Genomic DNA, 15,433 nt, shown 5'->3' on the forward strand with positions numbered 1-15,433 from the left:
GCCATGGGAACACTGTTTGGATGGCCGTTCACCTGGTTAACAGTGAGGCCATGGGAACACTGTTTGGATGGCCGTTCACCTGTTAACAGTGAGGCCATGGGAACATTGTTTGGATGGCCGTTCACCTGGTTAACAGTGAGGCCATGGGAACACTGTTTGGATGGCCGTTCACCTGGTTAACAGAGAGGCCATGGGAACACTGTTTGGATGGCCGTTCACCTGGTTAACAGTAAGGTCATAGGAACACTGTTTGGATGGCCGTTCACCTGGTTAACAGTGAGGCCATAGGAACACTGTTCGGATAGCCGTTCACCTGGTTAACAGTAAGGCCATGGGAACACTGTTTGGATGGCCGTTCACCTGGTTAACAGTAAGGTCATAGGAACACTGTTCGGATAGCCGTTCACCTGGTTAATAGTGAAGCCATGAGAACACTATCTAGATAACTGCTCATTCGAATGACAGTGCAAACGATTTTTTTTTTCTAGATTCTTGAACAATAAGCTTTTAACTATACAGAAAAATTCTAGAGTTAGTAAAAACAAAATCCTTAAACTAGAAAAACAACAACAATATTTAATCTTAAAAGTGTAAAAACTTGGCTAGTAATTTTAACAAAACGTAAACATTACTGTACGATCAAACATATTACCTTAAATATAGTTGGCCTAAGTTTGTAACATTTGCGAAGTAAACACAAGAGATGTTTGTTTTAAGCAAAACCTTTAAACTGTGCAGTATTGCTTAAATAAACTCTCAAAAATTAGACTGCTTAAAAATCGTTAATCAAATCTTGACACAATCTATAATATTTGAACTTAGTTCAACTCGTGTGGTTAATTTTTCTATCGATTTACTTGATACTTAACCAACAATTAGTTTGCAAGTCCATGAGATCGAATTCTGGGAATTGGGTGGACTACAAAGGGTGTCGTAAATTATGGTATTCAAGTTAGAATTTTTTTAAAAAGTACTCCTATAAAGAACTCACCTCTTAATATTGTTCGGCCATGAAGATGCGGAGTTCAAGGAGGTTGGCCGGACTATGTTTCCCTTGTACAAATTGGTATAAGTCTTCGAAATGTTCACTTCCTGTGGGTATCGCACTTAGCCACCTTACAGTGGGATGTAAGCTTTCCTCGATCATTTATATTAACAGAACTCGCAAAAAAAAAAAAAAACGCGGAGAAAACAGCTTTATAGAGCTGAGGAATCATATTTTATATTGCCCATCATATGTGACGAATAACGTGTTTTTGGTTGTATTTTGGATGGGGTATGGGTTTTACTCCTTTAGAGCCTGGAAACCAGTGCGAATTAAGCCCCCCCCCCTATCCCTGTGAACAATTAAGATTTTAAATATCGCAATGAGTTCAAATCTCTATTCAGAATTAAATAATAGTAATAAAAGTACAAAAAAGCTTTGCATGGGAATCAACTCACAAAAATGTCTCCCTGACTTACAGACTTGGCGCTAATACACTTGAACCCTTACTCGTGAAGTAGTGGATGATGGGAAATTTAAAAAGCTTCAGAGTTGGGAGTTTAGTTTCCGTTAAAGCCTAAATATGCCTAGTTTGTTTATTCATTTTCTTTTTAAATTTGCTTATGCGTTTAGGTCTTATAAGTTCAGTGTCTATAACTGCATCTTAATGTAACCATATTAAATACGACTCAAAAATCATCTTATTATCAGGAGATGTTATTTATTCAATATAATTCTCTCTTTTTCTATCTTTTTTTTTTCGGGGGGGGGGGGGCTTGAACTCTTACCCAAACATAATAACTAGTTTTGTCTTGGTACCACATGTTTTACTTGAATATCAAATTTCGTAATAACAATATTCCAGTAATCTACAGAAATCAGAAGAAAATAATAATTACGGTAACAAATCTACAGAGCTAAATAAAGACAACAACAATATTGAAATTAGAGCATTTGAAGATTATGTGTTGTTGAGAGAAGGGAGAATTTTTTTTTTGCATTTTTGTACTTAGCCGTGTATATTTTTTGCTGTAATTATATTCGTTCTCGTTTCTGTACGTTGCTAATGAATGATAGGATCCTCGTTAAACGAAACGTTTAATAAACACAATTAGTGTCCTTACTTTCTTATCTTGTTTTTGTGATAACGCTATGTTTTACTTAGTGTTTTGTTAATTATTTTTGTTTGACGTTAATGTATTTTGTATTTTCTCACCTTATGGAGTGTTGTAACACGTTCCATAATCTCTACACTTTTTTTCAGTATAGCCACTGTTCGAACGCAATAATTGTTACGCTCATCTGTTATAGTATTCATATTTTGACACTAAAAGGTTTCTTACTACTATTTACTAAAATCAGGGCTTCGATACCTGTGATGGATAGAGCACAGATAGCAAATTGTGTAATTTTGTGTTTAACAACAGACAAACAAACTATCATTAGATCGTCTTTTTTTTGCGTTAAAAATAGTTAAAGTTCCAAATGTTTGAAAATAAAATCTATATAAGGTATACGATATTGTCTGTAGTGAACAGTTTTGATGGTTAACAGAGCCTTACGTACAGAAATTCTGATAATAATAAGTTTGTTTTGAAATAAAATAAATGGATTATATGTTAACTACTATGTCTGTAGTAACTAAACAGAACATTGGATATTGTTTAGACCAATAAAAATACTTGGATAGATATTTTGTAAAACATGACAGTTGTACTTGCTTTATCAGAGCTTTAAAGGTCAGTTTCATTGATTTGCATGTCATGATATAAAACCAGACATTTTTTGGATATCATACCATAGTTTTAAAAATATCTAAGATAGTAAAGAATTTTGTTGACACCCCCCCCCCCACCACCGGTAGCTCAGCGGCAAGTCTGATGGCTAATAACGGTAAAAATCGAGTTTCGATACCCACTGGGGGCAGAGCACAGAATGCCCATTGTTTGGCTTAGTGCTTTAGAAGAAAAAACAAATAATTTTATTTTTGTAATTTCTCCGTACACTGTTAATTTCCCGTGTTTCATAACTATAAATGCTTTCCTATCAATCTTATTATAAAGCAGTGCCACCTGTACAACCTACTATGCACAATTTATTTTCTTACGTACTATTTAAACTGAAAGGTAATTGAATATAACACGGACCTATCAATTTGAAGTTGATTAATTTTACCCTGCGCAATTTCAAGAAAAATGTAACATTTGCACATTTTAAACATTTGTCTCAGTAAGTTAAAATATTTAAAATACTTACAAGTTATACCTTGTTTGTTATTAAGCACACATCTACACAATGGGCTATCTGTGCTGTGCCAACTACTGGTATCAAACCCAGATTTTAGCGTTATTTGCCTTCAGACTTCACGCTGAGCCAATTGGAGAAATAAGTTACTGAAAATATATTTATTTTAATATTGCAACAATGGATTTATTTAATGATTTTTTTTTGTTGTTGTTTTTTTACAACAGAGCATATAGAATACATTGCTAAGGAAGATATATCGCTACATTTCGCTATCTTATAATCACAGTAGCTGTTGCAAATATCGAAGTACATTTCACGACAACACTACAGACCCCAACATTTTCTGCTTTTCATCATCTGCCCACTAAGTTAGACTGAACTATCAACAGCTGTTCTTGGAGCGACTACACGATCGCTTTACATTTCTCGACAAAACTACCAACCCAAAACTGTTCTCCTTTTCACCTACTACCCACAAAGTTAGGCTAAACTATCAACAACTGTTCTTGGAGCGACTACACGATCAAGTTAATTGTGTGGAAAGTGAAGACTGGTGCTTCTGGCTAACGTGTTGTTAAACGTAGAGATGTGTAAGCAAAAAAAAAAAAAAGAAAAAAAAACAATCTATACAAAAACCACAAATACAAAGCTAGTTGTTTACGTAGGAGCCACGGAGCCTTAACTGCTGTTGGAAGAGGATCAACATCATCGTGACTGTAAAGTGATGTGGATTTTAGATCGCGTGCTGCTTGATCTCATATGTTATTATATCTGAGCAGTTGTTATGATCTGTAATCCTTTGTTTTAAGTCACCTGTAAACAGATTTACTGGCCTTGTAAGCGAGGAAAAAGCAGAATGTGTATAACGCACACAAACGCAATGGACGAAACCTGAATTTGAATAAAAGAATTTAGAGTAAACACTACATTAGTTTAAAACTGTTGGAGTTCCTTTGTCAACAACCAATCGACGATAAATGTTTCTTAACCGTGTAATATAAGTACATACAAACGAATTTGTAGGAATGCATAATCACGATCATGCTTCGAAAACAGTTTTAGGTCCAAGTAAAAGGCCGTCATAAGGAGTGATAAGCACTTGCGAGGCCTAAACCCAGGTCGCTTAGTTGTGAGCTCAGAAATCCTCCAGATATAGAAGATTGTATTTCTGGAACGCCATCCATTCGGAAACCACTAGTGAAAATGGTTTCGTTTGGCGAAGGTAGGACTTGGGCCATTGATATAGAAGAAGCTAGACCTGTAAGAGCTGATGAGGGTGAGAGTTCCGGAACTGAGCCAAGAGTGGTAACCGGATGAAGTACTGGTTTTATATCGCTGGTAAATGATATCTCATCTGGACTGTTCGTTTGATCTGAATCGGATGTCTGGAGGAAATGGTCGATAGTCGAACTTCGATCATTTCTCTCTGTGGTCTCAGATTCTGTATCTTGGCCAGTGTCCATTTCATAACTGGTGTTCTTGGTCCTGTCGTTGCCGTCCCTACACAAGATAAATTTCGTCATTATAGTGATAGTTAAAAAGGAACTATTAAATTTCTGTATTCAATACTTCTTGATAAAGCAAACGATAGAGAGAAAATAAGATGAATTACAGTTTATTGTAAACATACGTGTTCGAGTTTGTTCATTGTGAAAACACACAGGTTAAAACCATCATATATATGTATACAGAAAGGTTAGCACTTTCAGAACTCACATATGCTGTAAGAGTCGTTCAGCATGTGAACACATAAGTTAGAATTGTCATATATGTAAACCATATATAAACATAGGTTAAAATTTTGAATGGTAGGAACAGGAACAAAAAATGAAGATTATCTAATATATGTGATCCAAAAGGGTAAGGTAATGAATGTATGAACACACATACAGTTTGTAACTGCTCAACGTGTGATACTTACACTGCTATAGTATTTAGTAAATAAAGAGACATACTATTTAATTAAGGTAATTATCAACACGATGATGATGTTTCAGAATTTATTTTGCCACTTAAATGAACGGGATATGACTGTTTAATTTTATAGGAATTAACGACAAAATATCTGTGTTAACAAGAGATCTGCCATCTGTTTTATCTTTAATACATTGTAGATAAAATATAAAGTTTGGTATGTAATATTCTTAACAAAACAACAAGAGAATAGCCGCCAGCATTATAAGGACAGGACTTCACATTACATCCATTATCCTTCACTCGCTTTAATTTTATGGGTTGATTTTCTTCATAATTTTTAATGAAACTCAAATTTTATGGGACACGATTTTTGCATTAATGAAGCAAACTGTGTGAGATATTAGAGATTTTTTCTAGTTGTTGTGAAGGCTGTTCAGCGAAAACCCCGAAGTTTCTCACGTCTAACATTCAGTATTTATAATCCACCAAATATTATCACTAATAAATGTTTAGTTTGGTTTCAAAACAGAGTAAGTCAGAGCTTGAACTTTTATTTCGGTTTAATATTGTATGAATGTTCTTCTTTAACAGTTCGGATGGAAAGACAAGTAACAAAAATTGAGTATAAGTTTCCCAGAAATAAGATATTCCTTTTTATTGCGGCTACGATATTTCAGGAAAGTTGATTAAATTAATTAATTAAAGTCAGCAGAAACCAGCTGTTTCCATTAAGATAAATTTATAGATATGGATCACAATTATGCAGCACACCGTGAAACCAAGAATAATGAAATTAAAATCATTGAAAAGAGTTACAGATATCCAGGTGTTTTTAAAACCTAAATACAGATATATGATATGAAGAATACAGGTAACATATGTATGTATGTCTGCAGATATGCTATAAATATGAGAGACACTTCGAAGAGTATTGTTAAACCAGAAAAAGTACAATATTAGAAATTCATTCCGTCAGAAATAAGTTAAATATTAGAAGGAAAAGACAACAAATTTCAGCACTGAAAAATGAAAAAAAAATAGATAACTGTCGATAAAAAATTAATTTAGGGTCTGATCGACCAAAAAAAAAGAAGCAAGGATAGGTTTCGATAACGCTCAATGAGAAGAGTGTTTGATAAAATAGAAAATAGATAATATAGAAAGAAGTACAGCGTCCAGTTTTGGATCCTGAGCCGATATCTTATAGACGGACATCTTATTGAGGCTTCTTCTGGTTTGTTTGTTTGTAAGTAAGCACAAAGCTTTACAATGGGCTATCTGTGCTCTGCCCACCACGGGTATCGAAACCCGGATTCTAGCGTTGTAAGTCCGCAAACATTTGGGTATAGCATAATTTAAATAAAAAAACACATTAAAGAAATCAAACTTCTGATGACACAATCCGGCGTATTCGTAGAAGGAAACAAAAGATAATGTGACAAAACCTGATGATCCAACATATTTTAACTGTTAATAACTTATACAAAATTTGTATAAGTTATTAACAGTTAACATATGTTGGATCATCAGGTTTTGTATAAGTTATTAACAGTTAAAATATGTTGGATCATCAGGTTTTGTATAAGTTATTAACAGTTAAAATATGTTGGATCATCAGGCGTAGGGTTTTAAAAGAAATAACTAACGCAAACACTGAAAACTTAGAACATTTGAACAGAAGATAAAGGTTAAATCTAAGGCCTAATAAAGGAATATAACTTATACAAAGACTGACATCTGGACATTTTACCAAATTATAAGTTATAAGAAAAAACAGTTTTTGTTATAGTATAAAATAACTTATGCATATAATGACTTTATAATTTTTTCTATTAAAAGTTAAGTTCTATAAAGACGTATAAGTACACATTATAAAATAAATTGTATAAATATATGCTATTGAATATTCCAACAGAAGATAAATTATTTAAAGGTTGGTTATTTAGAATGTACTGAAATCAATATAACATACATCAGTCAGAGTTAGCGTTTATAAAATAGTTTTAGTATTACAGAGTTTTTTGAATATATAAGCATAATATTTCTGTTTTCATTTAATATCTTCGAGCAGTACTACTAATATTATCTGAAAAATACTGTCTTTCACAACGTTGTACACTGCTGCTTCAATTTTAATTTATAGGCGACAAAAGATTGATTCAAATTAATTGATTTAAGAACCAGCTAACAAGCCTAATATAATCATTCTTTGATTTGTCTAGCAGGTTAGTCTTTAGTCTACGTCAACTTTCACGTGCTATGTCAATAAGCTGCTAGCTGTTTGTAACTTCTGTTATGACAATGTGATGCGGTATTTTGTGAATTATATACATATTGTCTGAGCTTGAACCCAACCTTTAAACAAATGTTTTTTGTTTTGTTTTTAACGAGTACCCTGTATTTAACATACTGACTCTTTTTTTACGTGTGTGCATCTCATTTACTCCATGTTTCGCCAACGTATTTTTCCACCTGGTGTTTATTTTCTTTTTCGTCCAACACTATTATGAGTGCTGATTTATTAATACTGCAATGTTTATTTTAATTTTTAAAAGGTGGTAACTAAGTCGTCCCATCAGAAATAAAAGGTATAAAATATAGCATTTTATATAACAAGAGCATTAATTACAAGTTAGGTTGGGGTAATACTCAGGACAAATAAATAAGAAGCCAGAAATAATATCATAAAATATCAAGTATAATTATGTATTCCAATGACATAAGATAATTCTATATTTACAGTTTTGTTTTTAACTGTGCACGATTTCTGTTCATTATTCGTAGTAAAAGTACATTGTAAAAAAAATGCTGCATTGTCAGAAGACTACATTAGAACTTAACTGCAACATTATCAGAAAATCGCATTAAAATTATACTGTTAGAAAACAGCAGTAACATTGATAGAATATTGTAGTAGAAGTGGTATTATAAGTAAATGTAACATTCTAATTATGAAAGGTTTTACTTTTCCTGGATGTTGAATTAAGTATTTCTTGTCACTTTATTTTATAGAATGGGTTTTATTAATTTATACGTTATTTGCAAATTCTGGTCTATATAACTAGCTTTCTTTTGTTAAGAAATTATTAAAGATTAAGTGTGAATAAATACACAAACATTAAAACTTGCTTCAAAAATGCGATGTTAGGGATAAACTAGTTCTTTTTTAATGTATTTTATATAAAATGTGGCTTGAAATTTATCTTGGACATTCTTATTTTTAGTAATATGTGTGACACTCATTGTCTTAGAAGTTCTTATATTTAGTAATATATGTGACACTCATTGTCTTAGAAGTTCTTATATTTAGTAATATATGTGACACTCATTGTCTTAGAAGTTCTTATATTTAGTAATATATGTGACACTCATTATCTTAGAAGTTCTTATTTTTAGTAATATATGTGACACTCATTGCCTTAGAAGTTCTTATATTTAGTAATATATGTGATACTCATTGTCTTAGAAGTTCTTATTTTTAGTAATATATGTGATACTCATTGTCTAAGAAGTTCTAATTTTTAGTAATATGTGTGTGACACTCATTGTCTTAGAAGCTCTTATTTTTAGTAATATCTGTGATACTCATTGTCTAAGAAGTTATTTCTAGTAATATATGTGACACTCATTGTTTTAGAAGTTCTTATTTTTAGTAATATATGTGACACTCATTGTTTTAGAAGTTCTTATTTTTAGTAATATATGTGACACTCATTGTCTTTTATTGCATAATACGGAAGAACGAATAGTATACAAAGATTAAAGCATCCGAAAATAACTGTAAACTCTTTTCTCGCATATATTATTACAGTTAGTCCATATAACGTATTTAATGCATTAAAGTAACCTTTACCTATGCTAATAGCCGCTTATAAGTGAGTTAGTTTGACTTAAGTTACTCTCAAAGTAAGGGTATCTTCCGGTTCGGAATGTCGATGTGTGTACCCATCCCCAATATAGGTGGGTGCCCAGTCTGAGAAAACTCCGTTTTAATGGATGAATAAAGTTATGATCTTGACTAAGTGATTCAACTAATATCCTCAATAGTTCTAGATAATGTTTTAACACCATCTACGTATTTGTTTATGTTTTGTCTTGTGTGCGTTTTCGGTTCTTATGCCCAACTACAACGGTGTATTTGAGTAATTGTGATTTGTATTTATAGCTAAGCTACTAAACATATCCTAATTTTGAACGATATATTGACCGGAGGAAAGGCAGCACCTTACCGCTCACCATCCACACTAATAACTGACTGTCACACTTATAACGCACCCAGAGCTTAAAGTGCGGGAAATATTGTAGCTTTGTATGGATTCGATCCCAGCTCATCAGTCTGGAATTCACAGGCCCACCCACCACTAATATTTAAGCAACTCCCTCTGAGAAGTGGGAGTGGCTGTAACTTCTACAGTAGTTTTTTGATATTATTTCTAGCCTCAGTTGCCGTCTTTTAATAATGTTGTATTTGCTGTGTTTTAAGTACAGTATAGCGTAATTATACAAATAAAGTCAGAAAATGCAGTATATCTACTAAATGATTTATAAAGCTCACACACGAGAGAGATGTATGTATGTGTTAAGAACAATATTTATGATATATATCTTATTCTGTAAACAGAGTAACAGTTCTATTTTGTTTACAGAACTATATTTTCGAGTTAATGAAAATTATGTATTGAAATATTTAAAAGTTAATTAATAACAGCAAGAACTAAAGCTGACTTTCTTTTGCATATCAGTTATAGCAATATTTGTTGTGTGTGTGTGTGTTTCACATGTTTCAACCTGAGATTTAAAGTAAAGTTGTATGTCAACATACAAAAACTGACCCGAAAAACCGATAAAATCATAGCAATTAAATCCCTGCTACATTAAATCTCAAAATGTTTCTCTCAAACACCAAAAAAGAAGCAAAAAACACGTGCGACATTTTAAATAAATGCACCAAACATGAAGGGGATAGCAAAAAGCATGTAAATTGACTTAACACTTACTGAACTTTACCACCGTGATTGTGACGTCTGGATATTTGAAATATATACCTCCTACATCACATATTATAGTTAGACTTCGTTTAGAATTAACGGAATCATACTCAACATGTGATTTCAACTTGTTTAAAACATATTCAATTCCATTAATTCGTCACATAATGTTTTATTGCCTAGAATTAAAAGTGGTATAGTTAATAAAGTCTTTAGTGATAGTGCAAGTAGTAACAACAATAAAAATATTACGATACACTATTTAATTTCACAACTTATTATGCCAATAAATTTAAGAAAACCACGACCATTACTCTTCAGATAACAATAAAAACAAAACTTTATTTCTGCCAACGGTTCGCTATTGCGTATTCACCACGGCTACAGAAAGCCGAAATGGCGAAACGTTGGCAGAAATGATAAGATTTTTATTATTATTTGGAGAGTAAAGGTCGCTTTGTTCTAACTTTATTGTCAACATGTCTAAATCCCTCCAAAATACGATACAAATTTTGGAAAATAAAAATTAAATATATTTTCATAAATTATTATTATTTTTTAAAGAGCGTACTAATAAGAAATTAACATAGAAAAAAGGGTTATTATAAAAACTTTGGTAAGCAAATAATTCTAATTTTCAAATTTACTCTAAGTTTAATTTAAATCGTTCTAAAAGTTTCCAACACAGAAAGGATAAGGAGAACTTTGACCCTTAATCTAGAGTTCAAGTATTTCAAGTCACGGATTGTTTCTTCAAAGAAATAATGGCTCCCCGGAAAGTCTGTGGGTTTATAACTCTAAAATTCGAGTTTAGATACCCATAGTAAACAGAGCAAAGATAGCCCATTGTGTAGCTTTGCACTTAACAACAAAAAAACAAATAATGTGAGGTTATTCGAAGTCGATCCGTGAGCTAGAAAACGGACAGAATATTGAAATTGAGAAGCCGCTTTACCTTAGTCGTTAACCTTCTCACATCTGATATGCTAGTCGCTGAACAAATTTACTCTCCCAAAAAGAGATAAACATGTATGTTAGCTGGTTTTTGTTTGCTACATATAACGCTGAAGAATGAGGAATCCTTTAACTTATTCTAGTGTAGAGCTTGAATTTACACTAGTCATATTTAAATTATAACAACCTTTTTGTAAGACAAACAATGGGTGTTTTTTATAGAAATATAAATTATAAAGGGTAAACGAATAGAGAAGATGAAACTTTTTCAGTTGATCACGGTGAAATTATAAATATTAATAACGTTTAAAGTATTTTATATTGATAAAGATATAAGTATGAAAATCACAAAGAAGTCTTATTTTTTATATACTTTTAGATAAATGTATCTGTTTTTTTTTGTTTTTTTTCATTTGCCAGAGAAAGTTATGATATGTTAATTGACACTCTTATAGAAGACTTCTCTTCAGAGATATCGGCTGGGAATTCTTAAATTGTAACCACCTTTTCTTTTTCCATATCAAATTTTGAAAATGTGTGATTGTGTGCGAGTTCCTAGTTTCGTTTTCCTAGACGTGTTGCCCTATTTACACACTTACGATGCCAAAATCCAGGGTTTGATTCCCCCTGGTGGATAGATCGCAGATAGCCCATGTTTAGCTTTACGCTAAAACAATAACAACAAACGTCTAAACGCATACGTCAAGTGAAGATTTGGTACATTTATTGTGTTCTTTTCCTTGCGTTCTTGTGTTTAATTATTTTAACTGTTTGATATTAATAATGATAGGCTAGGAATTCCATCATACTTTTACGCCAACTTTAATTTATGGTTGAAAAAAAAAACATCTAAAGAAAAACAACATTGCTCAAGATAAGAAAATAACGTATGGGAAATTGTTTTCTCAGGTCTAATAGATAAACAAGTGATGACTCATCTGTAGTTTATTATTTATAAATTAAACAGAACGTGATTTTAGAATTACGTTCAGAAGACAGTAAAACTTCTGTAATAATATAAGTATATAGGCTTAAACTCATAAAAGTTTCAGGTATATAATAAAGAAGTTCCAATGTAAAGATAATTATACCATGACGACGTTTGATATATGTGTTTGGTTTAATGTAACAATGGCAAGTCTTGTTATATAATTATGGTAATGAAAACGTCTGTTCCACAACGATTACTTATCAAAAAACAGACAATATTGCATTCCGCCTTTTATCGCGCTTATTTCACAGATCCCGCTTTCAAACGGCACAGATTGTTCCAGCAAGGTGCAACCTTCAACTGCGTTAATTGTTTGAAGTACATTGTAAACGGAAATACAACTCATATGTAAAAATTAGTTTTATAAAAAGTTTTCTTTAAGAATGAAAGAAAAATTTAACAGCTACTGATACTCAATGAATAACATCATAAGACAAGGCAATAATAGCAGGGAAAGCAGCATACACAAACAGAAGAATAACAATGTTATAGAAGAAAAACTACAAATATTTTTAACAATATCATAACAATAACAATATCATCAAACAGAAAACTATCAACGTTATCAAAGAAAAAATAAAAATATTAAACAGTATATTAAAGAAGGAATTCGCAACATCCCCAAACATGAAAATGAGAATATAAATAATTATATATATATATATAGTTTGTTTTATTCTTCGTTTTAGAATAAATCAAAACAAACTATCTAAATACATATTAAAACACTGAATCTCTAGATATATAAGCATGCTTTAAGTAATGATCATGATGTTTAATAAAAAAGAAACCTAGAGAATGTGTAATAAACGTGACTTTATTATAAAAATAAATAAATATATCAATTTATTTATCTGTTTATTCATTCTTATTAGTCAGATTTCACTATTACTTGCAATGAGGTTCTAACTATTTCCACCAGATGGTGGCTCAAGACGTTTATAGTAAATTTTGAAACCGCGCTCACAATAATTTGGCAGTTCTAATTCCATAGTATTTTGAAGCTTCATTGTTAAAGGTATGTTAATAAACTTAAGTTATGAATTAACGGTTGATTTGAAGTTAAAGAGCATGCCAAAATTAGTTATACAAAAATATTGTGTGATTAGTGAATGTGCTCTTAAGTTGAGACCGTTAAATGAGTTGTAGTAGAAATAACTTTAATAATTAAGTATGGAATGTTCCAAAATACGTTTGTTAATATTTCATAAGTTGATCATAAAGCCGCTGACAAAAAAAAAACAAATTGATTATATTAATAACTTTATTTGTATGGGTAGAAATTTGAAAATATTATACACTGTTTGCTGTTCAGCACAAAGCTACACAATGAGCTATATGTGGTTTGCCCACCGCGGGTATCGAAATCCGATTCTTAGCGTTATAAGCCCCAAACTTACCGCTCAGCTATATATTATGCAAATATATATATATATAAGACTGAAGAACGACTGATTCAAGCTATTAAAAAACTGTTAGCCCCCTCCACCAATGGCTCACCGGCAAGTCTGACGGATGGCTTGTAACACTAAAGACCGGATTTCGATACCTGTGATGGGCATAACACAGATAGCCCATTGTGTGGCTTTGTGACTGACTACAAACAAACAGACAGTAAATCGCACGGTTAATTACATAAAAATCAAAGTTTGTTGTATGTTTTGATAAGCAAGAAAATCTAAAATGTGTGCCAATAATGAGATAAAATTAACTTGAATTATATGATAGTTTTACAAAAGATCGGGAATGTCGAGGCCTGGTGGTTAGAGCTCTGGACTCGTAATCTAAAGGTTCAAGTTCAAGGCTTGTCCGCACCTTAGGCAAGACACTTTACTCCAATTGCTTCAGTTTACCTAGCTGTAAAACGGATACCGGCTGATGGACTGGTATCCCGTTCTGGGGGGAATGGGCCAACATTCTCACCCGCTTGTGACATTGAAACCGGAGTTAAGCACTGGCTCCTATGTGCCTCATGGGATGGATTTAATCCTCTATAACCTTTACAAAAAAAGAAAACTAAAAACAACTGCTATCTTATGCTGGACATGGTAAAATTTGAGCAGAATTATCTGGCTTCCCAAGAATGACCTGGTTTCTATTGATACACAACCAATATACAATAGTTTTCATAAAACAGTTTGTTATTATTCATTACTGTATGAAAACAGACATACCTTTCTTTTACCTCCGCTGCTCTGTCCCTCTGTCGGCGGTTTTTGAACCAGTTACTGACTTGGGTGGTCGTTAAGTTTGTGGCCTCGGCAAGCTCTCTCTTCTCCCTTGGGGAGGGGTAAGGGTTATGTGTGTACCAGTCTTTCAGTACATTCCGGGACTTTTCTTTAAAGCAGTAACTGGTTTCTTCCCCGTCCCAGATGGTGCGGGGAAGCGGAAATTTCCTACGTATGCGATATTTGCCGACTGCTCCAAGTGGTCGTCCTCGAATTCGCTCTGCCTCAATGTAGTGTGCCTTCAGCCAAAGAGTCTGCAACTTTGGGTGGGCGGCAGGCGAAAAATTGTGGCTTTCTAAGATATGGTACAGCTCCTTGAAGTTGCCTCGGTGAAACGCTACGAGGGCTCTCGCTTTGAGCACGCTTTCGTTCTTATGAAGATGTTCGCAAGCAGGAAGTGACCAAAGAAAACGTCCTAAGCGATCAATGTTTCCAGACTGCTGCAGAACCTCACAAACACAAGCTACCTGTTCCTGTGTAAAGCCAAAAGACGGCACTGCGGGAGGAGATGAAGTAGGGCTGACATTTGGGCAGCCAGCCTGGAGCGGAACACCTCCGCTGTTTATGGAGAGTGAAGGAGGTTGTGGTGGGTTTATCCCGTCGTTCATATGGCCTAGAATCATTGGTTTAACACATACTCACTGACACATAATCATATTTATACCATGTAGCGCACTTGATGAGAACACTGAAATAAATGTGGATGATGAAATAATCTTCCTCTTTCAGTAGAGTTAGTTGTCTTTGCTCTCGCGCAAGACCCCAGCTCTCTCACTAAGGGCTCGTAAAACGTTTCCTTAGGCTTAGATTTACTATCTAGCTAACCTACAAAAGTACACCACCAACATAGATCTCACATAGATGTATGTTCTGTAGAGTAATTCCCTAGAGTTCAAAGTAGGCCGACTTAATCTACCTCGCTTCTGCAGTGAATTTTGCAACTACGCCTCCCTTACAGGCCAACCAATCAGCAGCAAAATATAACATCAGCTATGCCAATCAATGTAGACTTACTCCGCCTTAATGATGACATCAAAAGCACTAACACGCCCCTTTTCGTGACATCCTACAATGGAATAATAATCGACATTTCATTGAATTATTTGTGTTGAAAACCGTCACA

General features: G+C 33.2%; 1 protein-coding gene across 1 annotated transcript; it reads right to left on the reverse strand.

Moving 5' to 3' along the window:
* Positions 1-3,393: 3,393 nt before the first annotated feature.
* Positions 3,394-15,190, reverse strand: LOC106469897 (homeobox protein six1-like). Its single transcript, XM_013930421.2, has 2 exons — positions 14,257-15,190; positions 3,394-4,732 (listed from the first exon to the last, which is right to left on the reverse strand). The coding sequence occupies exons 1-2, from the start codon at positions 14,931-14,933 to the stop codon at positions 4,312-4,314; spliced, it is 1,098 nt and encodes a 365-aa protein (XP_013785875.1). The 5' UTR covers positions 14,934-15,190; the 3' UTR covers positions 3,394-4,311.
* Positions 15,191-15,433: the final 243 nt, after the last annotated feature.

This window comes from Limulus polyphemus, unplaced genomic scaffold, assembly GCF_000517525.1.
Source record: "Limulus polyphemus unplaced genomic scaffold, Limulus_polyphemus-2.1.2 Scaffold99, whole genome shotgun sequence".
Taxonomy (NCBI): domain Eukaryota; kingdom Metazoa; phylum Arthropoda; class Merostomata; order Xiphosura; family Limulidae; genus Limulus; species Limulus polyphemus.